We start from the raw sequence: 27,347 nt of genomic DNA, 5'->3' as shown, positions 1-27,347 counted from the left end.
CTCAGAAAAAGCACTTAGGACAATGTCTGGGTGGTAACTGGCCCTCCATCAGTGGTGGCTGTCACCTCTTTTGATGATGATATCATTCTTGTTAGGAATTCTTAGGCACTTTTTGCCCTGTTCTCTCATTTTATAGATGGGAACGTCATGGCTCTGGCAGGTTATTTGATCTCCAGCAGGTTAGTGGATAAATAGCCCCAGGGTCCAGGCCTGCTGGCCCCCAGTCTAGTGCTGTCCACGGGGTCCCAGCCCTTTCCCAACTGGGGAAAGGGCTGCTAAGAACAGATATACAGGTTGTACACTGCACAAGGGGACGCAGTGAGGGGCATGAGTGGGGGACACACATGGAGCCATGTCAGCCTGAGGACAGGGTGCCCATTCTAATTGGTCTACTCAGAGGGCCACCTTTTTTTCAATTTTCTGCCCAGAGGAGATGCTTTTTTTTATAATTTGTCCAGTATATATGCTAACAGGAGCTTCACCTGGAGGCCACCACATGGCCACCCAAGGCAGGGTCTGTCCACGGGCTCGACTCATGGACAGGGGTCGAGGGTTGTGTAATTGAAGGTCCAGGGAGTGGGAGAGACTCGCCTTCAGTTTAGGCAGCCCTGGGTGCCTACATTCCACCTCACAGCAGGGCCCAGGAGAGGGGGAGAGCAGCCCAGGGGTCTCTGTGCCCCATCACAGAGGAGGGAGATCTGAGACCTTGATCCAGAGAGTGCCACTGCTTTCCCAGCCCCCCCACCGCCCATTGTCTTTGGGAGGCATTGGGTCTCAGTGGTGTGGTCCTCACAACCAGGCCCACCTCTCCAGGGCCTCCACAGTCACAAAAGATCAAGATGCAAGTGTAGATCCCCACATCAGCTCATTAAAAAACAGCCATCATGAAAACACTGGCAATCCTGTGGACATACGGCAAATGCTGGGAGCGAGGATGCAGAGGCTCAGGAGTCAGGTGGCCTGGGCACGCACAGCAACTCTGACATTCAAGAACCTTGAGACCTTTGTGCAAGGTTCCAAATCTCCCTGAGCCTCAGCTTCCTCAGCTATAAACATGGGGCAGTAATGAAGCAGTTTTAAGGATTCGATGATGATCAGCGATGTTCATAGAGCCTTTGCCACGTGCCAGGCACCGTGCTGAGCACTTTACATGTGGGCACACACTTCCAGGAAATAGGTGCTCTTCGCAGCCCCATTTTACAGATGGGTAAGTGGAGGCACAGAGAGATTCAGTAACTTGCCAAGGCCACATAGGCTCTGCTCATAACCTCTGTACCATACCGTCTGTCATTACGAGAGATGTGAAGCAGTAGTGGCCCAGTCCACACACACAGTAGATTCCCCGTAAATGCTACCACTGCTGTTATTATCACCGGTGTCATTATTAGACCATCGTTGTCTCATTTCTTGGGGAGCTGGACAGTGAATGCAGGTGGGGCCTGACACGGAGCAAGAAGGCAGCAGGTGGAGGCCCCGGGTTTCCTGAAGGAAGCATCCAGCAGGGAGATGGGGCCAGAGCACAGGCTCTACGCCCCAGCTGTTTCTGCTTTGTGGAGAAATTGTTGTGGTTGCCAGAGCTGGCTGGGAGGGAGAGAGGGCCAAGAAAACATCTGGAGGGGGTGGGGATGGGGAGGGGAGGTTTGCTCGTTAGTGGTGAGGTCCCCAAGGGTGCTAGACTGAGCCTGAGGCTGGGTCACCCAAGCAAAGGTGGCTGGGAAAGGAGGACAAGGAACCTTCCTGGGACCTGCTGCCCCAGGCTGGGCTGCTTGGCCCTCCGGCTGTGAGCGTGGCTACTGGCTGTGGTGCTGGCCAGGGAGCTGCTCTTCTGTGGACGCTGTGCCCAGAACCCCTTGGATGTCTTTGTGGCCACCCTGTGGCTTTCCTCCTGTGGGGATTCCCAGCCCCTGACGCTCTAAAACATGACATCAGGGTTTCTGTGCTACACGAACTGCTTGTCTGTGTGTGATTGCGATGGCTGAGCTTGAGTGACAACATACACATGAGTACGTGTTTAGATATCTCCTTATTTACAAACCACACTGTCTGTGGCACAAAGAAGTCAGTTGCAAAAGCATTTTTCCGTGAATCGTTTCAAGTGAGTGTCAGACATGTGGAAAATTGGAACCACCATCAGGAAAAAAGAATCCCAAAAATTCAGATTTGGGCACTAAAAGGACACCTTAAAAATACCCAGGGGGACAGACAGCCCGGCAGCTCTCTGGTGGCCCAGTTCCTGGCTGCAGGGTGGGTCCTGCCGTGCTTGGATGCACTCTGACAGGGCAGGCCCTGCAGGACTTCGAGAGCCTGGCTGGCCTTTCCTTTGCAAGCTGGGACGCATGTCCCCACGAGGCACTGCCACTCCAATACCCTCAGCAGAGCCCTTCTCTCCTGTGCACCAAGGAGCCGGCGTTTGCTAGGGCTCCAGGGTGACAAAGCTTTGCTTTTGTGAGTCTGGGGATGTCTGTCTGTCTCTTTCTCTCCCCTCCCCCACTTCATTCCCTTGAAGTTCCTCCCTCTGTCCCATGTCTGGGACATGGGGGTCAGGTCCCCCAAGCAGAATTGGACAGAACCTCTGATTTCAGGTATGATGGTGGGTTTGTAGCCTGGAGGCTTTCCGCTTGGGGATTCGATGGTTCAGGGGTGTCTGGGCCCGTGGGGATTAAGGGACCTCTTCCACCGCCTCGCCTACCTGGGCTAAGGAGCTCGGTTTGTCGGCTTGGGTTTGGCCCGTGGCACCACTGACGGTGCCTCTCCAGTCTGTGCTTATAGATTCCGCTTTGAAGAAAGTACCCGTCTTCCCTCCCACGGGGGTTGTGTGTGACCACAGGCGTGCTGACAGAGGGCAGGCGGGACATGCCTTCAACCCTCTGTGCGAAGCTCATCCTGCTACGCTGTGAGCTGCGTCTGCGCTGCTCAGTGGGGCCTCAGTGTCTCTCCACGAGGACCGTTCGCCCCAGGGCCTCCTGCTCTGGGTTTGCAGGGAGAAGGGAGTTGTAGAAGCAGCGGGAGCTTTGCGAGGCACGAGAAGGCAGTGCTTCCGCGGTGAGCCGGGCAGCAGCACAGCTTCTAGCAGGGGCCTGGGCTCCGATCCAGCCTCCCACACAGGCCCCTCCACGCCTCAGGCTCCTCATATGCTAAACAGGGCTGAGTGACCCATCAGGGAGGGCGAGTGAGATGCCACATGTGAAAAGACCCAGCTTTTCCTTTTAAAGGGCAGCTCTCCCGACTTCTGTTTCTTTTGTGCTCCACAACGAATCAGCAAGGTGCGTGTTAGCATTACCTGCATTTTACAGACGAGGGCGCGGGGCCAGGGGCGACCTAGCTGCTGAGTATCTGGGCAAGGATTCGAATCAGGTCTCTCTGACCTGAAAGCCCTCGCCCTTCACCATGCCAGGCTACAGCTTTCCCACCCAGCTGCTGAGACCCAGTCCTAAAGCTCTGAGATAATCTGGGTGGGTGATGGCCCTTGGGGCCACTTTCTCTGGGGCCATTCCAGCCCCACCTGCCTCTCCTCTGTCCTGGGAGAGCCCCGCAGCTGGAGCCTCCCTGCACCCTCCCAGGATCCCTTTCTTGCTGGCAGCTTTGCATCACAGGCACCAGCAGGATCTCAAACACAGGATTAGTCACAGCTGCCCCCCTGCAGGGCATGTCATCACCCAGGACTGAGCTCAGAAAGTGAAAGAACTTGCTGTCAGAGATCCAGGGTTACCCAGGGAGATGGGGGGAGCCTCTTCCCCCATGGTCTGGAGGAGAATGGACAGCCACATCTGGCTAAATGTGGTCCTTGCTCGTCATGCCTGGAGGCAGAGGGATGGGTAGCTGAAATAGCATCCAGGCAGAGGACATCGTTCTCCTGGGAATGAGGGCTTTGGGGAAGTGGGGAGGAAGGCCGTGTAGACATGCCGAAGCAGAGGGAGGTCTGCCAGCTTGCCAGTAAATTGCTGGAGGAGAACATCATCCCGCAGAGCACACGGAGGGAGACAGATGCAGCTAGAGATGCAGAGGGGGCTGAGATAGACAGAGGGTGATCTGATTTTCTGCCTCAGAACCTCGGGAGCTGGGGTGCTCAGACTCACCGAACGGTGCTGCCAGCAGCAGCAGAGAAGCCAGATCCTTGAGGAATATCTGGGAATACTGGAAACGAAGGTGGGCTCCTTTTCCACAAACCAGCCCATCTGCTTAACTTCAAGCCCGGGCCCCCTTGCTTCCCTCTCCCCAGCCCTGCACAGTGCCCCATCATGGAGGGAAGCTCGGTCCGAGGGCTGGGGGCCTGCTGGTGTTCAGAACACTAAGCCAGGAAGAGCGTCTGACTTGGGATGGAACCTGGAAATATCTGGTGTTCTGTTTCTCAGCCCGCAGAGCATGATCTGAGGGGAAAACTGCGATTCAAGGACGCGCATTTGAGATCAGACTTATCACTCTCTTATTTTAGATCCTTCGAGCTGTCACTTAGTCTCTCCAGAGCCCAGGTTCTGTGGACAACTAACATTTAGTCCTCACAACCACCCGTAAGGCGAGCGCTGATGAGTTAACGCAGGTAGCACTTCTAGAATGGTACCTGGACACAGTCAGTGCTCAGTATTAGCTACTGTGATGATTAGTATCAGGCAGAAGGAATAGCATATGCCGAGACCACGTGGCAAGAGAGAGTGTGGGACCTGGGGGAGAGAGAAAGGAGCAGTGTGAGAATAAGGAAACACGGTCCAGAACGATGCCCGGGGGAGCTGGGGCCTCCAGGGCCAAGACAAGGGGAGGGCTGAGCTTGCAGCCTAGGACAGGGGTCCGCAACCCCCAGGCCGCGGACTGGTACTGCTCCGTGGCCTGTTAAGAACCTGGCCTCACAGCAGGAGGTGAGTGGCGGGCAAGTGAGCAAAGCTTCATCTGCCGTTCCCTGTCGCTTCCCATCACTCGCATTACCGCCTGAACCATCCCCCGCCCCGGCCCCCCCACCTCCATCTGTGGAAAAATTGTCTTCCACGAAACTGGTCCCTGATGCCAAACAGGTTGGGGGCCGCTGGCCTGCTCAGTGTTTCTGTGATTGGCTGATTTTCACTTGCCCTTTCCCCACACATCCCCTCTCAGCACCTGGACCACTCTGAGAATGAAGGCGCTAGGAAGCCCTTCCCGTGCTGCTGCGAGGAGAGGCACTTCTACCAGGATCCACCCTGGAGCTGTTCGGTACGTGGTCCTGCACCATGGGCAGGTTCAGGAGACACAGGTGGCCCAGAGTGCTGCTTTGATACCTATCAGTCCCCAGTTCCCATGGAGCTGTTTTTGCTCTGAGATCAAAGCCCTTTTCCAGGTGAGGTCCCGGAAGAAGGTGCTGGGTGTCTAGCCCATCTCTTGGCTGCCCTGATCCATGTCATGCTAGCCGAGAGGGTTCCTGCAAGTATGTGGACAGAACTCAGAAAAACTGGAGTTGGCAAAGGTCCCAGCCCGTAGGGGTCCTACTCACTCCACCTGAAGTCCATACCACGACCTCAGGTACTGCCCAAGGGTCAGAGGGTTCCACCAGCCTCTTGGGTCATCCCAGAGGTGCCCTCTCTGCTACCTTCTAGCAGTGTGACACATCAGCCCATCTTTCTAGTCCTCAGTTTCCTCAGCGGTAAAACAGTGAAGATAATAAGATGCTACTCGGGTTAAATGAGATAATGCGGTAAAACACTCAGCTCAGTGCCTGGCACCTAAAAGTACTCATAAATGGTGGCTGTCATGCCCCAGCCCCGCCCCCTGCTCCCCCCGGTTACTAAAATGGTCATAAACATGCTTAGGTGACGGTTGGCGCCGAGAATAGTCTTTCTTCATTGACGTAGGATGATGTTTCTTTTTTTTTTCTTTTTCATCTTTATTGGAGTATAATTGCTTTACAATGGTGTGTTAGTTTCTGCTTTATAACAAAGTGAATCAGTTATACATATACATATGTTCCCACATCTCTTCCCTCTTGCGTCTCCCTCCCTCCCACCCTCCCTATCCCACCCCTCTAGGTGATCACAAAGCACCGAGCTGATATCCCTGTGCTATGCGGCTGCTTCCCACTAGCTATCTGTCTTACGTTTGGTAGTGTATATATGCCCATGCCACTCTCTCGCTTTGTCACAGTTTACCCTTCCCCTTCCCCATATCCTCAAGTCCATTCTCTAGTAGGTCTGTGTCTTTATTCCTGTCTTACCCCTAGGTTCTTCATGACATTTTTTTTTCTTAAATTCCATATATATGTGTTAGCACACGGTATTTGTCCTTCTCTTTCTGACTTACTTCACTCTGTATGACAGACTCTAGGTCCATCCACCTCGTTACAAATAGCTCAATTTCGTTTCTTTTTATGGCTGAGTAATATTCCATTGTATATATGTGCCACGTCTTCTTTATCCATTCATCCGATGATGGACACTTAGGTTGTTTCCATCTCCTGGCTATTGTAAATAGAGCTGCAATGAACGTTTTGGTACATGACTCTTTTTGAATTATGGTTTTCTCAGGGTATATGCCCAGTAGTGGGATTGCTGGGTCGTATGGTAATTCTATTTGTAGTTTTTTAAGGAACCTCCATACTGTTCTCCAGATAGTGGCCGTACCAATTCACATTCCCACCAGCAGTGCAAGAGTGTTCCCTTTTCTCCACACCCTCTCCAGCATTTTTTTTTTTGCGGTACGCGGGCCTCTCACTGTTGTGGCCTCTCCCGTTGCGGAGCACAGGCTCCGGACGCGCAGGCTCAGCGGCCATGGCTCACGGGCGCAGCCGCTCCGCGGCATGTGGGATCTTCCCGGACCGGGGCACGAACCCGTGTCCCCTGCATCGGCAGGCGGACTCTCAACCACTGCACCACCAGGGAAGCCCTCCAGCATTTATTGTTTCTAGATTTTTTGATGATGGCCATTCTGACTGGGTTCTCAAGCAGCATCTGGGTTAGTAATACGACTACAGCTAATACAATTACCACTACTACTATTGATATTACCAATGTAACCAGTGCCACTACCAATAATAATAGTTAATAATGCAACTCCTAATATTATTCCTACTTACAAACACTCCTGCTAATTATAGCTAGCATTATAGAGCACATATTAAGTGACAGATACCATCTTAAGTGCTTCACTAATTAACTCACATTTCTCACTCTACTTCTGTTGATCAGCAGGGAAGGGATATAAGGGAATTATGGAGTGCCTTATGTGACTGAGCCTCCTGCCTAATAAGGGAGGCAAAAACAAGACAGAGGGAAAAAATGAGCACAGACCGCCAGACAATGTAAGAAGAAGCTTGGTTGTATGATACTGCATTAGGTCAGCCCTCAGGCCCTGACACTGGCCGGGATTCAATCCCAGCTCTGCCATGTACAAGCTGGTGGCCTCGTTCATATAGCCTGTATGCCTCAGTTTCTTCTTAACACAGGACTAACAGTGCCAACCTCGTAGGGGTGTCATGGGGATTGAGTTAATATATGCAAAGCACAGTGCCTGGCACACAGTGTGTGTCAGTCATCGTCTTCTTATTCCTCATCCTCATAGCCCAGAGGATCTTGGAGAAGACTGGAGTCTTGGGGGAGGTAGTGTCAGAACAGACTGGGGTTTTAACTGGGCCTTAAAGAACAGCCACAGGACACTGGGACAGGTGGGGTGACATTGGCAGCAGAAGTCGCAGAGGGATTTTGTTGCTTCAAAGGGCATATTTCATGACATATTACATGAAATCTACATTTCATGTACATTTTTAAAACACAGAATAGGTTGTGTTGTTTTTTTTAAAATCATCAGTGGTTGTTGTTTATCTAGGCAAATGCTCCTAGGTGGCACTTGAGTGGTTTTCCCGTGGAGACCGGCATCCTTAGAGGCGCCCGTGTGTGAGGGTCAAACCAGCGCCGCCTCCTCCAGCTGTGTGATCTGAACAGGTCTCCTTACCTTCCAAGCCACAGTTTCCTCCTGTGTAGAGGGAAGATCTAAGCAGCGCCTACTTCCTGGGGGCCCCCCAAGTTCTGGGGCAGGGCCCCCAACACACATGAAGTACACAGCAAAGAGAGGCCTCTCTTTGTTCCAGTCCAGATGCAGGAGGGGGATGTTTCCCCTCAGATGAGCACTTTACATAAGTGGGAGGCGCCCGCGGATAGGCTGCGTTCAGTTTGAAGAAGTGGGCTCGTTAATCTTTTGCTCGGCTTGCGAAAGTGTTTTCTTATCAAATAATAGAGATGATGGCACTGGTGGCTTTATGCTCCTGACTTGTGGTTCCCTTAAATACCATTTCAAGAAGATTTGCAATGTTAAGCTCTTTTCTCTCTTTCCACTCCCCCCTTTTGTGCATTGAATTTCCATCTGCTTACCCAAAATGGAAGCAAAAGAAGTAAAAATAGCTATCGGGTGAATTAAGTACTTGTTTGCATGTGTTTCCCAGGCTGGTGCATCCAGTGACCTCTGAAGTGACTCGTCTGTGGTCTGCAGTACACACAGAGAGCTGTCCCTCCCACCCGCAGTCATTCTCCATCCTCTTATCTGCTTTTTATTTTCTTCCGGACACCCTCCTCTGTCTGAAGTTACCTTGTCTGTGAATTTGTTTACTTCCTTTTCTGCCCCCTCCTCACCCCTCTAGAAGGTAGGCACTGTGGGTCCGGTGTTACCACTGTGACTCCAGCACATAGAACATTCCCTGGCACAGAGTAGGCAGTTAAATATTTTGTTTGGTTAGTGAAATAGGCTATAGAGCCTAAAGGTTGGACTTTTGGAGTCAGAAAGACCATCTGTGGGGTCTCTGCTCTCTCATTTACTAGCTGTGTAACTATGGGCAAGTTAATTTCTCAGGCCTCAGTTTCCCCAGCTTATAATGGAAAATGGCTTGATCTACTTACATAGGTTTTTGTAGGGATCAAATGAGGTAATCCATTGAAAGGACTTAGCACAGAGTAAGCTCTTCATATGTGATGGCTGCGATTATCAGTATAATTACTGTTTTCATAAACCTGTGGAGGGACTCAAATAACTAAATCATGTTTAATGCATAAATAACCCAAAACGATGGTGAATTTAAAAATCACATCTACTCAAAGTGCATGTTTTCTTTCCCTCTCATATATACCGCCTTCAGTCGCTGCCCTTAATTCCCTCGTAACCCACCCCTGACTGTAGCCAGGGAACCAGGCAAATGACAGAGAAGATGAGGTCGACCAGATGGTCCAAAGGTTTAATTCAGTGAAGACAGTTTTGAACGGAGATACGTACAGACTTTGGATTTATCGCAACCCACCACCCGAGAATCTCGAAGAACTCTAAAAACTGGATTTCATCCACCCGTTGGTTCAAAGACTGAGCAGCACGTGCAGCACTCTAAAGTTAGTGGGGTAGCCGTGCCCCTGGCCCCTCACTTGCTGGTTTGCCCACAGTGCCCGCACAAGACGGGCTGCCATCGCTGAGTGTTTAGCGTGCGAGTGATATGACCTGATTTATACTTACATGGGTTAGAAGCATCTGGACAAATCTTTACAGTTTATAAGTCACTTTAAACACACAACTCTCTAGCAGATCTTCACAAGCTCTCAGAGGAAGCCGTTTCCACTCCCATTTACAGAAGAGCAGACTGAGGCCTTGAGAGGGTAAGAGGGGCACCCAAGGTCACAGCTAGGAAGAGACAAATCTGAGCTCAGGCAGGGAGGTTCAACCATAAGAACGCAGTGAATTCACAGTGACAGTGGAGGGGGTGAGACCTCCCTCCCGCCCCCGCCCCCCCCCCCCCACCGCCCCGGGGGAGAGAGAAAGACCCTGGGAACCGGTCTCCATCAGCACCTCCTGCCCAGTGTGACTTGGGCTGCTCGCTCTCAACCACTCAGGGCCTCTTCCCCCACAGGCTTGAGTTAGCTGGCTCTGGGTGGCCAGAGAGGGTGGGCATCTGTCCAGCATCCGAGAAGGAATGAGCCAGGGATGGGGGACAGACGAAGTGGCAGTGCCAGATAACAGGGGCTGGAGAAAGAACAGGATCCCGACCCAGCTGTTGACAAATGCCCCTGGGGCTGCCTGTTGCCTGTGATTTCCTGTCCCATTGTTGCGCCCCGGGTCCCCACAGAGAAGAAGAAGACTGGGAACTGCCAGCCCCAGGGGTGTTTTTGTCACGGGGCGCCACAATGCCCTTTGTCTCCCAGAGGGCGCCTGGGTGCTGGGAAGTCCCAACTCAAGGGAATGGAGTTTGCTTTCTTACAGAAGGCGGCTTCCTAGGCTGAGCTGTGGACTTTGCAGACGCCGAGGATGGGCCAGGATAGGAGCTCGGGCGATGTCTGGAGTCCAGCTGGGCTGGTTTCTGGCCTGCTCCTACTTGCCTGCCAGCCGGCTCCCCAGATTTACCTCCTCCCTCAAGACCAACTGCCTCTGACAGCCGCTTCCTTTGCTGCTTTAATATTTGAGATTTGGGGGAAGAAAGCTCTTGAGGGGCCCAGAGTGTCCCTTTGGGGCCCAGCCCAGCACCCCGTTCCCTGCTGCCTTCAGGACTGTTGAGGCTATGGGCGCGGAGGCTGGAGTTGGGCAGAGTGGGGCAGTGGGCGCACTGGGGCGACTCTTTTCTCCTTCGCGCTCTGCCTCCCAGTTCTCCACCAGCCAGTAGGCTCAGAGCACTTGGCGTTTGGCAGTTTGGTCTCGGGAAGGACCTCGGAATCTCTCTTTTTAGAGCCAGACAGATCGCCATTGGCTAGCTATGTGACCTCAGACGTGTGTCCAAACCTCTCAAAGCCTTGGTTTCCACATTTGTAAAACACCCTTGCAGGGTGGCTGTGTTAGAGGGTGATGTTTTCAGAATGGCCTCTTCCTTACCTGGCACGTAGTAGGCCCTCAGCAAATCTTAGCGATGTGGTTTTGCTGCTCAGAAGCCAGTGCCAGCGTCTCCCCTGAGGCTGCAGTTGGGCCGTGGGTGCAGAAAGCAGGGTCAAGTGCTGGGAGCCTTTTCCAGAGTGCACCGCCGTCTCCAGCTCAGGTCAAAGCCGCTAGCTGCCAGTCGGGAATCTCCGCCTTGCATACGTGCATCTCCCGCCAGGCCTCAAGAGCCCCATGCCTCTACCTCCTCCTGGAAGTTTCTGGAAACTCTTTACCTGACAGCGTGAATGGGTCACCTTGCTGCCTTAGACTGGGGGGGGGTGGGGAAGGCGGGTGCTGTGTGACAATACTCAGCTGAATCCGGACAGGAACACCTATTCAGAGACTAAATAAATGACCCCACCCCTGGCCCACTGCCCAGCAGCTGCCTGTTGGGTCAATGAAGCAGGAGAGCTAAGCCGTTGGGCCCTCCCAAGCTGACTTGCTGGCAGAGGCCAATCGCTGGTGGCAGTGCCCTCACCATGATTCTGAAAGTGTGTGTTCAAAAGAAGGGGCGTGTGTTTGAACAGGTTGGAGGCCCTTGACTGTCTGGCTTCCACAGGGTGAAAGAGCTGTGGTCTCTTGTCAGCCACCACAGACGCTGAGCCTGGGTGATTCTGAGTCTCTTGCATCTTCATGCAGCAGTGAGCCCCGAAGGTAAGGTGCAGCCGCGAGGCCAAGGGAGCCACACCCCAGCCAAGCGGAGAGAGGGAGGCCTGCTTTCACCAGGCTCCATTCCACTTGTCTGGGAAGCAGCGATACTCTGGCCTGCTTTGCCAGCTGCCTGCCAGCTAGGCCGCCTGCCGGCCAGGCCGCCACACAGGGGAGCTTTGGCCTGAGAAATGGGCCAGATAGATGCCCTGGCCCTTGCAGCACTCAGAGCCCTCCCTGCTGTAGGGGAGAGGGTGGAGGGGTGGTGCCCACATGCAGTCTCCAGTGAAATCTGTACCATCCCACCCACATAAGAGGCCACCCTAGAGTCAGGCCCAGTTACCAAAGACAGATGGCCGTGTCCCTTACATCGCGGCTCAAGGCCACATGGACGTCTGCCGAACCACACCTGCCGTCCCCTCCCTGAGACGGTTCCACGTGCCATCCTAGCTGCCCTCCCAGAAACCACCTTAGCCCCAGTCAGCGGAGCTTCCCCAGGAAGCTGTTCCTGGGTAGAAAATTCTCCTGCGGCATGCTTATCTCTTTATCAGGGAAATATTTTCTTTTTTTCTGAAGAGAACCATTTGTTAATACCCAAGCCAGCCCAAGCCTCCAAGAATGGAAGACAAAGCACTTCCCCATTTCAGGAGCTCAGCTGCCTGACTTAGAGCTCGGGAGCCCTGCAGAGAGTCCTGGAGTAAGAGCGGACCCCTGAGAACATGTTAGCAGCCAGAGGGCTTTGCCTCTAGGAGTGAGAAACATTCTATGCATTTCTGTTCTTTTTTTTTGGCCATACCACGCAGCTTGCAGGATCTTAGTTCCCCAACCAGGGATCGAACCCAGGCCCTCGGCATGGATCGAACCCAGGCCCTCGGCAGTGAGAGCGTGGAGCCCTAACCACCGGACCGCCAGGGAATTCCCTGGGCTATGCATTTCTGAATTCAAAGGTTGAGTTTCTAACATGGGCTTCTGTGCTGGGGGATGGGCAGCATCAGTAAGTAAAACAGTCTCTGCCTTCAGAGAAATTATAGCCTGAGGGGAAAGCAGACACAAAGAATGCAAACAAACAAAATGATACCAAATGGGCAAATGCTGTGAGGGTGCGGTGCTGAGGGCAGAATGGGGACCAGGCTCAGGGAGGGTGGGCAGAGAGGGCCTCCCACTGCCTGGAGGAGACCCATGAGCCAGGCAAGGTGCCTTACCCCAGTGCCTAATGCCAGGGTGACCAGGTGTTTGTTTGCCTGAGACACTTCTCATGTATGCCTGCCGTCCCAGTGTTGTTGGCAGTAGCACTCCTTTTCCCTCTCAGAAGTGGTCCAGTCCCCAGGATGTCCAGGTCCAGAAAAATGGAAAGCCAGGGCCAGCTTACTAAGCTAAGTGGCAGTGGAGCACACTATTTGGGAACTTGGACATGGAGGGTACCCCGCCTGGGACCGCATCCCAGCTCTGCCACTTACTAGGTGTGTGACCTGGAGCAAGTTACTTTACCTCTCCAGCCCTCAGTTTCTCCATGCGTACAATGGGGATAATAATAGTACCTGTTTCATAAAGTAGATATGAGGATGAAATAAGTCAATAGATATAAAGGGCTTAAAACAATGCCACGTGTTTAGCAAATGCTCTGTACACGTTAGTTGTTTGTGTTTCCCAGTTATTCCTAGATGCCTTGGAGCCAGGCCAGGATGCCCCGATTGTTACCCAATTGGCCTCCCATCCCACAGCTCACGTTTAGGTTCCCTGACGGGCAACCAATGGGAAGAGGCAGGGAAATCGTTCACAGCTAATCATGACTTGGTTGTAATCTAAATTTATATCCATATGCATATCTGAGCAACTGGAGGTTTTTCTGGTGCCTCTAATCTGTACCAGATGGGTTTTAATAAGAAAAGCGTATTTCCCAGAAGAAAGTCCTAAGCCCTGCCTCTAACAGAAGTCACCTGACCCCACGTGGAGATTCTGCCAGGGGTCAGCTACAGGGTCTGAGGCAGCGGGGCTGCCAGAGGAGATAGGCCCCGGGGTCAGAAGAGAGATGCCTGCCCGGCTCTGACTCCAAGCTGAGCCAAACCATTCTGGTTTACCAAGCAATTCTAGAAAAATAATTAGTCCAACATGTGAACCAGACTAGAATCGCTTCCTTTGTACTGGGAGTGGAATCTGACTTCATTTGGGACAATGTTGGTTTCATTCTCCATGGATGTTTTGGCTTGGTGTTCGGCCACCGTGGCCCTCCAGAAATCTTGGGGGACCTGTGGTGAGGGCCGCAGAGCTGGCAGAGCAGAGCCGACCTTGACCAACCTAGAGCAGTCTCTGCTTGAAGAGCTGTCGCTTGATTGGGAAAAGCTTGGCATCTTCTCAGGTTCCTGACGGTGCCACTTGCCAGCTCCCAGCCCAGGCGGCACAGCAGGGTAGGGCGTGGAAGCGGCGTGCTTCCCAGCAAGCTTCCTGAGAACGATGGATTTGGGGGGAAGGTCACCCCATTCAACGCCAGTGCTCAGCAGTGATTCCCACTGAAGGTGGGGCAGAGTCGGTGCAAGATTTTAGGGCTGAGGGTGGGAGACATTCTGGCTACCCCCTCCCTTGACCATCACCTGCAGCTGTGTAGCTGGTCCCTGTGAGAATCCTTTCCTGGACTAAGGATGCTCACAGGCAGGGTGGGCTCTAAGGCATCATGGGCCTCCCCAGACCCTCCCAGCTAGGCCCGCGCCCCAGAGTCCTGTGTCCTCCCAGCCAACGGTGGAAGTTAAGAAACCACAGCCCGGTTTCCCAGGGCTGAGCTCAGGCCGGGTGTCGAGGCCCTGCCCAGCCAGTGGGCACCTCCCAGATCTGCCTGCCTGAGTATTTGAACCCAGTCCTCGTGGGTGGGCGCAGAGAGGACATACCTGCTGGCCCCAGACTTGGCCTGCCAGTTGGGGACAGAGGCACAAGACCTTCTCACGCCTGGGCCTCCAGTTCCAGGCTTGTGCCCCATCTACCAACCTGACTCTCTCCCTAAGGCCCCGCCCACCTCAAGGAAGAACAGAGCCTGCTTTGAGCTGGAAATTGGAGGCGTTTCCTGTTTCATGTTGTTAAGACACTGCTTATAGGGCTGTAATCCCAATGAATCATATGCTTGCTGAGTGGGGCAGAGGTTTTTGTTTTTCCCCAGGCTGTAGGGACCTCTTAAAACCAAGGCCTTAAGAAGTTTATTCTCTTTCATTTTTTTAACAGGCAAAAATGGCTTTTGCAGGCCTGGTCCTATTGAAGGACCTTGTGAGCCCATTGGCTTGATATTCTCAGGCTCATCTGTATGATTAATTTAAAGAGAGAGGAAGAGAAACTGAGTCATGACACATGGGGCTGGGCCCCCTGTTGCTGCTAAAGGGCTCTGTGACCTTGGGTGAGATGCTCGGCCTCCCCGGGTCTCTATTTCCTCCTCTTCACCCCCCTTCCTGTTAAAGACCCGTTTTCTTTGGTGTATTTTACACCTCCCCCCAAGTGACATTAGTTGCTATTTTATGCACACAAAGACAAATGCTCCCAGTCGGTGACCCTTTTAAGTGGCTTTGTTTGTCACGGTAGCAGCCTGACCGGATGCGCTTGCGTGCGTGCGTGTGTGTGTGTGTGTGTGTGTGTGTGTGTGTGTGGTGTTTCTGAGGTTGGTTAGGCTGCCAACGGCATTTAGGGGCGGCAGGTCCCTCACAGTCATCCCGTGCGCACCCCGTCACCACCTCGCATGTTTCTGACCCCATGGCCCCTGGGTCTGTGTTGTCGTCGTCCCTTCCCGTCTTCAAGGTTACTGACAGCCAAGGCCGAGTGTCTGCACGGCCAGAAACGGTCTCCAGATCACACTCCACTTAGCGGTTGTGTTTGTTGCTCTGTTTTATGAGTGGGTGGTGGGCATCTCGCTGGCAGGCTTTCGCAAGCTTTACATGTTTATACTTGCTGGAGGGTTGGGGTGTGTGGAGAAGGAATTGGCTGGACTTGAAGAAGGCTGGAGCTGAGGCATTATTAAATTAATAATTAGGACCTATTAAGGACCAGATTCCTATAGCCTTTTCTGCTATTATGTATTTTCTCTATCAACAGACACTAAAATGGTAGTAATAGTTAACCTTTACCAAGAACTTACCATGTGCCAAATGCTGTGCTAAGCCCTTTATGTACATAACTTCTGACCATCTTGTGAGGTGGTCCTGTTATTTATACCCATTTTGCTGATGGGGCAACTGAGGCTAAGGGAGATAAAATAACTTGCACAGGATCACAGTTTAATTCACTGAGAGTGCAATGGATTGCAGCCTAGGGCCGTCTCCTACCAGAGCCTATGTTCTTGACCTCGGTATAGTAGGTACAGCTATTGTCATGTGGAGGCTGTGAAATAACAGCAAAAGTGTTTCTCATGATGGAAAATGTCTAGAAACCACTGACTTAACACCATCTTTAAAAGAAAAACAGGCCCAAAGAAGGTAATGATCTGCCCAAGGTTACAGAGCCAGTTCGGCTGCTTCCTAAAACTAGGGCTGTCTCCCAGTGAGGATTCAGTGTGGGATCCTCAGATCCTTAGGCCGGGAGCATGCATATAAAACACACACCATTCTAGAATTGGCTGGACCGGGGCAGAATCCCAGCCCCACGCCTGAGAGCAGCCTTGCCTCAGGGATCGACTACATTTGTCTAAGGCAGTGGTTCTCAATGAGACTTCTCAGGACTCCACAGGGTCAAAATTATATTCACAATAATAAGGTGTTATTTGCCTTTTCACTCATTTTCTCACAAGTTTCCAGGGAGTTTTCCAGAAGCTGTGTGACATGTGAGCATAGTATCAGTCTGATGGCTGACGGGATATGGGTTTGTGTATTCAGATGTTTGAAGCTCTCTGTTTTAATTTCTGATACAATAATTAGCGCTAGAACAATACACGTAAATAAAAGCTCTTTGGGGGCCTCAGTAATTTGTAAGAGTACAAAGGGGATCCTGAGGCCAAAGTGCTTGAGAACCGCTGTTCCGTGGTGCCAGACCCAGCAAAGGGGACAGTCAGTGGCTTGCAGCCACACTCAGCCTAGGGAAAAGGCAAGAAGAGGGAAACAGGCTTTTTTCTCTGGGAGGGAACCAAGCAGAGAGACCCTGGGGATGACGCATACTCAGTCATTCCCAGCTTTGCTCCTCTAGAGCCTTTTCACTCCACAGTCAGGATGCAGCCATGGCCGGTACAGATGGGAGTTTTGATAGGGATTTTCCAGAATGTCCAGTAATGCAGGCCAGTTTCTCAGCATACCCAGTGGGCTAGATGAAATTACCAGAAAGGAAATAGTAGCCTGGAACCCACAGCCCAAGGGAAGGATGTTACTGAGAAAGTCCATGAATTGCTTATCATTTTACCTTCCCATGGGCCGCAGGTCAGGGAGGTGGGTAGACCAAGGAGAAAGGCCTGTAGGGGTCATTTGGGGGGCTGCAATGGCCTTGTTTGTGGACAGGTGGGCACCAGCCACCACCCCAGAGGCAGAGTGACAATTTTAACCCTGAAGGATTTTTGTATGTTGAAGAATATTAATCAGTGTGCAATTCAGGAAACAGAAAACACCTTAGGTGTTTTAAACAGGAAGGGATTTAATGCAGGGAATTCAGTGCCAAAAGAATCATTGGAAGGACTCAAGGAGCAGGTTCAAGGCTGAACCTCCAGGAATGACTCCAAGGACAATACAGAACTTGCTATCAGGGCGGCTACTCCCTCGGAGATAACTCTGGGAACTGCAATTCAGGATTGAAGCTGGAGTCAAGAAGCTTCTGCCACTGCCTTCAGTAGCAGTACTGCTGCCTCTGGAGCACTCAGGAAGCTGGGAAACGGACACCGGAATGCTCTGTAGGGGGAAAAAAATCCCTCCTGTTTTATGAGTTGACTTGCTAGCAGAAACAAGCAGAGAGGACACAAAGGTGGCCTCCGCCTCACATCCATTTACCAGATCTCGTGCAGCTTCGTCTTAATGGTGAAGCCTAATTTGCAAAGAAGTCTGGGAAATGTAGTTTTCCGTTTTCCACGTCTTCAGCTAAGATGGTAGAATGGAGGCTGAATGAACCAACCCCCAGTGTCTGCCCCCCTGTTATCAACACTGCGTCTTTTCATGTGCCGAGTTGTAAGAGGCACAAGGCGGGAGAATGAATCGTGACACCATCTGATTAGACTTCATGGTTTCCTGAGCTCCCTCCCTCTTGGGTTTCCCGTAGTGCAGCTGGGAGATGCTGCTTAGAGCGTTCGTGGCCACACGCGGCTCTTTGTCTTGGCCGTTGGCCACAATAGGGAAGAATGGCTGGCAAATCCACGAACCGTCTTTTTGTTCACCTTCAGTCTCCAGTGCTGGTGGTTTAGATAAAACCTTCCCCTTGGGTCAGAAGGACTGACATGTAGAAGTATGTCTCTGAGCTTGCCTTGTAGCATTGGAGTGTAAGAATTATAAAATTCCAAAATAACATTTGGGGGGAATTCAAATGGGCATTCACAATTAAAGAAGATCTTGGAAACGGGAGTAATTCACAAAGGGATTGTTGTTCCTTCCTGGATTCTACAAGCTCCCCCACCACAGGGTCCTGGCTTCCCACTCTAACGAGTCCACGTTGTGACTCTGAAAAGTATATGCCATTCTTTTCTGAGCAGAAACAGGACTCGGTCCAGAGCTGATAACTTGGATGCATTATGCCACGTTCCTGATGCTTAGCCATCCTTGCAGTCATTCGGTTTACTGAGGATCTGTTGTGTCTAAGTCCTGTGCTGGGTATATTTTAGAGAACCAGAGATGACGAAGGCATCGTTCTTGTCCTGAAGAGGAATAATCTAGTCAGGAAGATGAGACGCATTCATTCTGGAATAGAATTGTAAGGGATCTTGGAGAAGGAAGAGATTATTTTCTTTGGAAAAGGGATGTGGGAAGGCTTCTAGAAAGAAGTGGCATTGGAACTAAGCCTTGAAGGATAAATAGGATCTGGATGGGCAGAGGTGAGAGCTGGTTCGTTCTTGTGGAGGTGGGAACGGGCAGGGTGGGCTTGAGAACCACGAATGCCTGATGGTCAGGTGTGTCCTGATGAAAGGTGTGAGCCAGGCTTGGAAAGTAAGTTGAGTGAGGTTCTGGGCATCCTTGAAGGCCAAGGCTACAAGACTTTCCCAGCCTGTGGCCGCCTTGTCACCATAGCGATTGGTACACTCAGTGCACCAGTGAAATGACTCAAACCTAGAAATATTTTCAGAAATGACAGAACCAGGACATCAAAATAATTTCCAAATGAACCACGTTCAAGAATCCCATCCGATTCTCTTTATAAATAAATAAATAAGTAAGTGAAAGCATCCTTTGCCCTCAAGAAGAGAAGCTTTGCAAACTCTGACGATGACCTAAGCTTTTGAGATCTGAGATCAGTCATGTGAGGACACCTTTAGGTGACTCCCTGCAATTGATTTACTCAGGAGCTGAGGGGAGAGGATGGAGGTCGTCTTCCTGGACAGAGTACCTCTCTTGTGTGTCTAGGGGAAAGATGGCGACAGCAAGGGCCTAACGCACAAGGATCCCAGGGTATCAGATGAAGTGGGATGTGGAGGGGGCATGGGGGGCGGTAGGCATGAAGCCAAGACCGGCTGTCGGGGCCCCTCCACAGCATGGGGTCTGCTGGGCTGTGGAGTGGTCTTCCGAGGTCTTCACCGTGGGACATGGGCCAGAATGGGCGGAGGACAGGAGTCAAGCTTCGTGGGGTAGGGACCGCACGGCCTGGGGCGGGGAGGGACCGGCCCTGAGCGGCAGGACCATGGTATTGCTCAGCACCAGGGGGCACTAGTCGCTGTCCTGTGAATGGTGCCCCCTGCTGGCGCCCAGAACGCCTGTGACCGGTGCCCCCTGAGTTTGTAGCTCAGAGGCTTTGCTGGACCAACCGCCTCTCCCTGCCTCCTCCTAGCTGCCCCACACCGTGGCCATGGGTTCTGGGTGTGACATAGGTCCTGGGACAGGTCCTCCCTGGAGGACCTCGGGCGCCAGCCTGGGGCCACCCTGCCTGCCACAGGAAGCGACATAGGCCCACCTCAGCCCGGGGGTCAGTTGAGGAGAGAGTGGCTGTCAACCACACACAGGTAGTGTGCCATGTGTCGTCTCACGTGGCCTCACAATGATCCTGAGAAGTGGGGACTGCCCCTCACAAGTGAAGAAGAAAACAGCCTCGGGGTGTTGTCTGTGGTGATGAAGGGGCACAGCTGGGTTTGGAGCCTGGGTCTGTTCGACTCTTTCCTCTGCACCCCAGCACCCAGAAGGCAGGCATCCTCTCCCCTCTGCAGAGAGGGAGATCCCGTCTGAATTCTGTGGAGGGGACAGGAGTCCCCAGTTCCACATGCTGGCAAGCCCCTTCCTTGATGGGCCACCTAAGGCCCTCAGGCTCTGCTCGTGGCCCACGACAGGGATTCCTTCCGAGTCCTGACTGAGTTCCTGTAGAATGGGGCAGATCGCACTCTCCGTGAGGAGAAGAGTCAGGCCCCCTCCACCTCCCACAGCTGGAAGGCTACAGGGGACCCAGCCTCCGCGACTGTCCTGAGAGTGGGTGCTGAAGGGGGTCCCCTTCTGTGCTTCAGGGAGCAGCCCGCCCAGGCCTGACCCCCTCTCTCTGCTGCCTCCCAGGCCCTTCATGCTGCTGCCGCCGCTGATGGAGTGGATGCGCGTGGCCATCACCTACGCGGAGCACCGCCGCAGCCTCACCGTGGACAGCGGCGACATCCGGCAGGCGGCGCGGCTGCTGCTGCCCGGCCTGGACTGTGAGCCCCGGCAGCTCAAGTACGGAACCAGGGAGGCGGGGGTGGGGTGGGGGTGGGGGGGCGTGTCCATGCCCAGTCCCCGGTCAGCCCTCTGCTCCCTCCTCCTCCTGGGTCGGGAGCGGGCAGCAGGCAGGGGCTGCAGGCGGTTCGCTCGAGCTGCGCTAAGGTGCTCTCTGCACAAGCCCGCCTGTTGGAACTGATGTGTTCTGGACCTTGGCTGCTCTCGAATGCACCCTCGGCAGCCCCGGGTCGGGCCCGCAGGGCAGACTCCCATCTGGATTTGGGTGGGAGAGCTTTCGCAGTCTGACTCTTCGGGCCACTTGGGGGTGTGCAGCAGAAGTGGGCCTCCTTCCTGCGGTTACCACCATTTTCTGGAGCACTTCCTAGGTGCAGGCCGGCTCTGAGCCCTTCCTTCTTACGTGCACTTTCTCAGTCCTCGTGACAACCTCAGAGAAGAAGGGGCTTTAATGCTCATGTTTCAAATGGAGAAGCTGATGGTCAGGAGGAACAGTAACTTGCCCAGTAACTCAGCTAGCAACGTGACCATGCCCGAATTTGAACCCAGGCCCGTATGGCCCCAAGCCTGGGCTCTTAGTTACCTTCCCAATGTGCCTCTCTTGCATTGGACTGGCCTCCTGAAGTTGTTTCAGAGAAGCGTTCCTCTGGCCATGCTTGACCTGGAAGAGCCTTGCTTTTTTTTTTTTTTTTTTTTTTTTGTCTTCTGTCTCCATTGCAAATGCCAGGACCTCGTTCTGTGGCATGTACTTTTTACTCTTTGGCCTAATCACGACTCCAGGCTGAAGCCACCTGTTGGGAGCTTGTGGTGTGCCCTCTGCAGACGCAGGTTTTATCTGTGACTCTCCTTGGTAGGATGGCTTGGATGCAATGGGAGTCTGGGCCACTCTCTGCGTCTCTTTGTTGCTTCGGGGCCTCACCAGGAAGCGCTGAGGCGAGAGGATGGAGAGGCAAGAACTGGAGCTTGGCCTCGATGACTGAGAGAGTGAGAGTGCGCCCTTCTCTGTGCAGAAACTATACAGCCAAGAGCCGTGGCCCAAGGCCCAAAAGCTGGAGCTTCTTCCTCCTCAGAGCAGTCCCCTGAGAGATTATGTTAGATGGGAACTTTGTCTCTGACAACTGACAGCTCCCAAGAGCTCAGAGCATGTCTTTAACGTGTTTGTAGAACAGCCGACTTATGTGCTCTTCCTGTCACCGAGCGTGACAAGGCCAGTCACTGCCGATTAGATAGTAATTCCCAGTCCTCCCCTGCCAACCTCATCCTCACACCACGCACCAGCCCAGAACAGTCACCTCTCATAGGGAGGCCACGTCCTAGCAGGAAGAGCCATGCTCACACACCCCGGTCTCTTCTGCGCAGACCCGAATGCTGTTTCAGTTCCTTCCGGAGGCTGGATGCCCCAGCGGCTACTGAAAAATTCAACCAGGACCTGGGTTTCCGCATGCTCAACTGCGGGAGGACGGACCTCATCAGCCAGGCGATCGAGGCCCTGGGTCCCGACGGGGTGAACACCATGGATGACCAGGTGCGTTCTGAGCACTCCGCCAGCCAGGCTCAGGACCAGAGTCCAGAGGGGTTCGTGACCACTGGAGCTGGTGGCACAGTCCCTTCTGTCCCAAACCTGAGACCCGCCCACTCAGCTCTGTGCTCTAAGAGGTGGGCTGCTTCCTGAATCGTGCCCTGCCATCCAGGTACAATGTCAACTCAGAGACTTCCCTAACACCCCTTGGAAATCCTTTGTAACAGGGATTCTGCTTCCCCTCACTGGAAGGCTGGAGGTTGCCCCATAGGGTGCAGGGCTGGGAAAGAGTCCAGAGGAGTCAGCTTGATAGCGAGCTCTAGATCATAATCACTGAGACTTGTATTTGGAGCATCCTGTGTGCCTGCCACGTTCCAGGCCTCTAGAAATCCTTGCCTTCATGAGTTAACATTAGAGGAGACAGATACTAAGAAACACACACACACACACACACACACACACACACACGTATGTTAGTGAAAAGTGCTAAGGCGTTAAATGAAGCCAGAAAAGGGGAGAGGAAGTGTTGGAGGCAATTAACAATTTTAGGTAGAATTTAACTTGACTTTTTTGGCTTTGTTTTTTGTTTTTGCTGTGAATAGCTAACATTTATATAGCACTCACTGTGTTCCAGGCATTGTTCTAAGCACTTTGCACAGAGGAACTCATTTAATCTTGACCACAGCCCTATGATGTAGGTATAATCCCCATTTTATAGATAAGGAAACTGAGGTACAGAGGTCACACAACTAGTAAGGAGCAGAGCTGGGATTAGAAGAACCCAAGTGGTCCAACCCCAGGCTCTTCACCGCTGTGGAAGATGCAGTTTGTGTATTTGATGTCGTTTTGTGAGCTCTGCAATATATAGGTAATGGATTTCCTATATGGGTTTAGAAACCCACACAGAAGCATGAGGGAAGTTAAATGACAGCTGAAGGGTCACATAGCCCTCTCGGATGAGATGACAGCATGGCGGAGAGCACAATGAGGCGCCCGGCGAACCCAAGCCAGAGTGGACTTTGACATGTCGGGCTTGAGCAGCCAGGGAAGGCTTTCTCCTGGGGGATCTGGGCCAAGCTGGAGTGAGGGGTGGTCGGATGCAATGGAGAGGAGTGGGGAAGGCATTCCAGGGAAAGGAGATGCTGGGGGCAGGAGCGTCGGGGTGGGACAGTCAGGCGCGAGCTAGGACAGGTATGCTGCAGCCGAGCTCAGGGAGGCGACAGGCTGGGTCCTGGGATCTCCCCGAGGTGCCTCTGTCAATGCAGGCTATGGGGCTTTCATCCTGGGGGGGTCATCATCTTCCTCCAGCAGTGCAGTGGGGAAGCCCATGGACACTAGCCTCAGACGGACCTGGAGTTTAGCCCTCCTGTCATAGCTGTGGCAGCTTGGACAAGCACCCCTCTGAGCCTGTCCCCTCACCTCTAAGATGTGGGAATAAATAACCGCCCCATAGGGTTATCGTGAGGCTTTCACATCAGGCACATAGTAGATGCTCAATAAAGGTTCGTCCAGTTTTCTGTTGTTGATACGGTGATGATCATCCCTGAAATCTGTTAATCAGCCTCTTTTGATTTAGCCTCTTTAGGTACCTGCAGCGGGGAGGGGCCAACACAAAAAAAGCAGTTTCTCCTTAGAAGGCTTGTAGCCTGGTTTACACTCCAAATCATGTTCAGATGTGTGGAGAAAAAAGAAGTCAAGCATGTGCCAAGGGGAATAAAACAAAGCCAGATTCTCACTCGGTGGCAGCGGGCTTTTCTCTAAATGTTCGGTCCTGTTTGTTCCCTCAGCCTCAGGGTCTGCAGAACGATCTGTGGGTAAAAAGGCCTCTCACCCGTGATTAATCTTGGGCCATTTCTTTATCTCTGGGCACTAGGCAAGGATTTATGAGGTAAGGAGATCTTGTCTACACACAGATAACCTAATAAGTAACATCGCGGGGCTCCAGACAAACGCTTGCCAGCATCCAGCTGTGGAATAACACTTTCCACCGTTGCCTTTGCTATTACTGGCCACCGAGGAGATTCCCCGCCAGGGAGGCAGCTCCATTAATCGCCCACCTAAATTCAGGGAGGGATTGGGCCTCAGCTTTCAGAAAAGCTCAGAACTGCTCACAGCACGAGATGTTAAAGTCAACCTCTCCACCCTCCGTGAGATGCCTCAGGGGAGAGCTTCGCAGCTGAGGCAGACCTGGGTTCCAGCTGAGTTCATCCTCTTACTTACCGTGTGACTGTTGGGCAAGTTAATCCCCTTCTCTGCTCGTCTGTGAAGTGGGGACAATAACAGAACCTCCCTAATAAGGATGGCATGGTCATTAAATGAGACGATGCATGTAAGTCACTTCACACGGTGATTTACCAGCACAGGGCCTGGGGTGGGTTTGGATGTGGCAGTGTAACATAGTAGCAGTGATAGTGTTGTGTTATTTTAATTAGTTAGCTTATCCTTAGTTAGCTGTACTAAGCACTTTATACCTAGTAACTCATACTCTTTACAACAACCTAATGGGTAGGTACTGTTGTTATTCCCATTTTAAAGATAAAGAAACTGAGTCACAGAGGAGTACAAGTAAGTTGTACCAAGTTTACAGCAGAAGTAGCCTTTGCACCGGAGTCTGGCCATGGGGCCTGTGCCCTTTGCCCTTCTGGCGACCTGTAGTGCTCATGGAAATGTCCCCTCCTCATCCTTCAGGTGTCATACGTCCAGTGGGCCTAGGGGGGGCAGGTTGTCTTGTTCAGCACAAGACACAGGATTGTTCAGGATGAGCAGCTGGTCAAGCAGGAAGACCTGGATCTGGTTTCTGGGGCAGAGACACCTATGGAACACGTGTCCTCATGTTCTGTTTGCAGACAGTTTAGCATCTGCCTTTGGTTCATGTAGGGTATGACGCCGCTGATGTATGCCTGTGCTGCTGGGGATGAAGCGATGGTCCAGATGTTAATTGATGCTGGAGCAAACTTGGACATCCAGGTGAGAAAGCCCCCAAGGGCTGCACCGGGCTCCTAACCCAGCAAGAGAACACCCCAAGGTCTTCGTCATCCATGCTGGCTGTGATGCTATGGACAACTAGACGTGTCTCAGAGGACTGAAGACGCAAGATGCACAGAGATCACAGTTAGCAAAGAGGGTTTTTCCTCAAGATTTGAACTTTCTGTCAGAGAGGAAGTGAGCTCAGAGGGGAGTCGAGCAGAGAGAATGGCCATAATTCTGTTACTGTAGCACCTTTCCCATTTTATCAACCTAATCCCCAGCCATCCCCACCATCCCCAGATACTTCTGGCTCTACCTCCCTCTGAGGCATAAAGTGTTCCCTCTCTGCCGTCTCTCTGCCCAGGGCAGACATCACTAATTGAACATCCTTTTGAGCCTTTTCCACAGGGTACTCCAGGCAGACATTGCCAATCGAATGTAGAAAGCTCTTGAGTTGACTCCTAGTCACCATCCCTGCAGGGCTCCCCTTAGCTCAGGTGGCTGTGTCACCTGCCCAGGAATGTCACTGACCTAGGAAACACTGATCATTTGTGGTATTTTTCCAGGTTCCAAGCAACTCTCCCAGGCACCCCTCCATCCACCCTGACAGCCGGCACTGGACCTCACTGACATTTGCTGTCCTACATGGACACATCTCTGTGGTCCAGGTGAGCTCCTGCCAGGTATGCAGCATGCCCTCAGCTTGATGGGTGGGTTGAGCCCCAGGCGTATCCCCAGCCTTACCTGTGTGAGCAGCAGCCTGGAGTCAGACACCAGAGGCGCTAGTAACGCTAGCTCACTTGGTCAGCAAAGACCCACCTGGTCTGCCTCCAGGAGCAGGCTTCAGTGTGAGGATACATGTGAGAATTTTAGGGAGCAAGACACAGGCCCAAGTAGTACCAGGCCTGCCTGGCGTCTCTGCATCTGTGGGTGAGTCCTGGGGCGTGCTGGAATCTGTGCAGGTGTGCTCCGTTTCTCTCCTCCAGTAATCTTTCCAACCCTTAGCTGTTTTTACTGCCTAATGAGTTCTGCCGGCTCTATACAGCATGCTGTCCTTCCGGTTCTGCCCCTCCCTGGTAGCAGGCGTAGTCTCTCAGCTCCCCAGTTCCTGAAAGAGGACTCAGATTGGCACAGCTCGCCTGTCAAGCCAAGCCACACTGTGCCCACCTTGGTCCCAGTAGCTGTGGCTGACGTGAGGAGGGGGTTCAGGCCTAGAAGTGGAAGCCGTGGATGAGGCATGGTGACACTGCCACTTGGCTCCCAGACTCCTTCACTCCTCAGGCCACAGGCCCACAGGATTCCAGACTCCTTCCTGGGAGTTCGTATTCCACCCTTGCTGTCTGCTAGATTGTGGGGCCTTTGAGAGCAGGGGTCATGTCCAGCCTATTCATCGCTGTGCACCCAGGCCTGGCCTATAGGAGGGATGCAGTAAATGGTGGTCAGTGGGCTGACTGCCACATTCTGCCTGCTTTTTGGTGCGCGTCCTCCTAAGGCCCTGAGTAGAGTTCCACGCTAGCCCAGACTGGCCTGCAGGGCTGTGCCCTGGACTCACCTGGATTGGTGCCCATTTTCACCCTGACAGGCAGGCCTCTTCGTCTTCCACCTTGGCACACTGGCTCAGGCAGCGATGTCCTTTCTGCCTGACGGGAGCCTCCTACCGACAGCCGCCCCCATGCTCCACGCTGTGGGGAGGCTGAGAGGTCAGCCTGGGCCCCTCGGACCTGGTCTCCAGGTGGCGGGGCCGCGGTGTTGCCTTAGCCGGCCAAGCACGGGCTCTGAGGGGGCTTTGGTCTCCGGAAACCTGGGAGGGTTGGAAGGCGGCTCCCTCCAGAGCAGCCGGTCAGGAAAGGTGAGATGGAGCTGAAGTCACCTCTCGGTGAAGCAGACCCACCCCTGCCCCAAGGCAAAGCCGGCTGGCTCAGCTGGAACTGCTTGGTATCTGTTAGCCCTGCCCCATCTGTCCCCTGCAAGACTTGCCCTTGCTAGAATGGGGAGAGGCCACCTGGTGTCGCAGACAGTGAGGTTCTGCCCCAGCCCCACACTTCCCAGCCTTGGGTAGCTCACCGAACCTCTCTGATGAGAACCCTAAAAGCCACTAGTTATTGAGCCCCTATGGAGAGGTGAGCACCGTTTCATTTCATCCCCAGCAAGGCTGCAAGGCGGGCCTCTTTTGCATTTTCCAGATGAGGAAGACTGAGGTTTGGGGAGTTGAGGTACCTGCCCCAGGTCACCCACTGGTCTGTGGCTAGCACTGGCACTCAGCTCTAACACCTCTGCTGTTCCCACTACCTCTGCTGCCTCCAGAGCCCCAGTTTCCCCCGGTTGATTGGGGGGTGGTGCCTTCTCTTCTGCTCATCTGTGTGAGTTCTTACAAAGATCACTGCAGCCAGTTTGTAGGAAACTGTTTGAAAGGGAGAAATAGCTCAGAGGTCCCTATAGCTTAGGGGCTTGGTCTAAGGCCACAGGAGTGGAGGCGAAGATTCTAGACACTTAGAGCCCTGAAGGTAACCAGGAGTTCGAAAATTCTGGTTGCCTGGACGCCCGGGTGAGCCGGTCCTTGGTCACGTGCCACAGGAGGGAACTACAGGCCCCTCCCCAAAGCCTCCCTG

The 27,347-nt window shown here is 53.0% G+C and overlaps 1 protein-coding gene across 4 annotated transcripts in view; it reads left to right on the top strand.

Annotated features, from left to right (window-relative positions):
* Positions 1 to 27,347, top strand: part of ABTB2 (ankyrin repeat and BTB domain containing 2) — a 181,058-nt gene that overhangs the window by 140,886 nt on the left and 12,825 nt on the right. For all 4 annotated transcript variants that reach the window (XM_029206939.1, XM_029206942.1, XM_029206940.1 and 1 more), the window contains 4 exons: positions 20,103 to 20,255; positions 21,612 to 21,777; positions 24,649 to 24,738; positions 25,305 to 25,406. In XM_029206939.1, the coding sequence (XP_029062772.1) occupies positions 20,103 to 20,255; positions 21,612 to 21,777; positions 24,649 to 24,738; positions 25,305 to 25,406 (511 nt within the window). The remainder of the gene's footprint in view (positions 1 to 20,102; positions 20,256 to 21,611; positions 21,778 to 24,648; positions 24,739 to 25,304; positions 25,407 to 27,347) is intronic.

Source organism: Monodon monoceros, unplaced genomic scaffold, assembly GCF_005190385.1.
Source record: "Monodon monoceros isolate NGI ecotype Baffin Bay Population unplaced genomic scaffold, NGI_Narwhal_1 Super_Scaffold_7, whole genome shotgun sequence".
NCBI lineage: Eukaryota > Metazoa > Chordata > Mammalia > Artiodactyla > Monodontidae > Monodon > Monodon monoceros.
The sequence above is the reverse complement of the archived record's forward strand: the minus strand, read 5'-3'. Positions and strand labels throughout refer to the sequence as shown.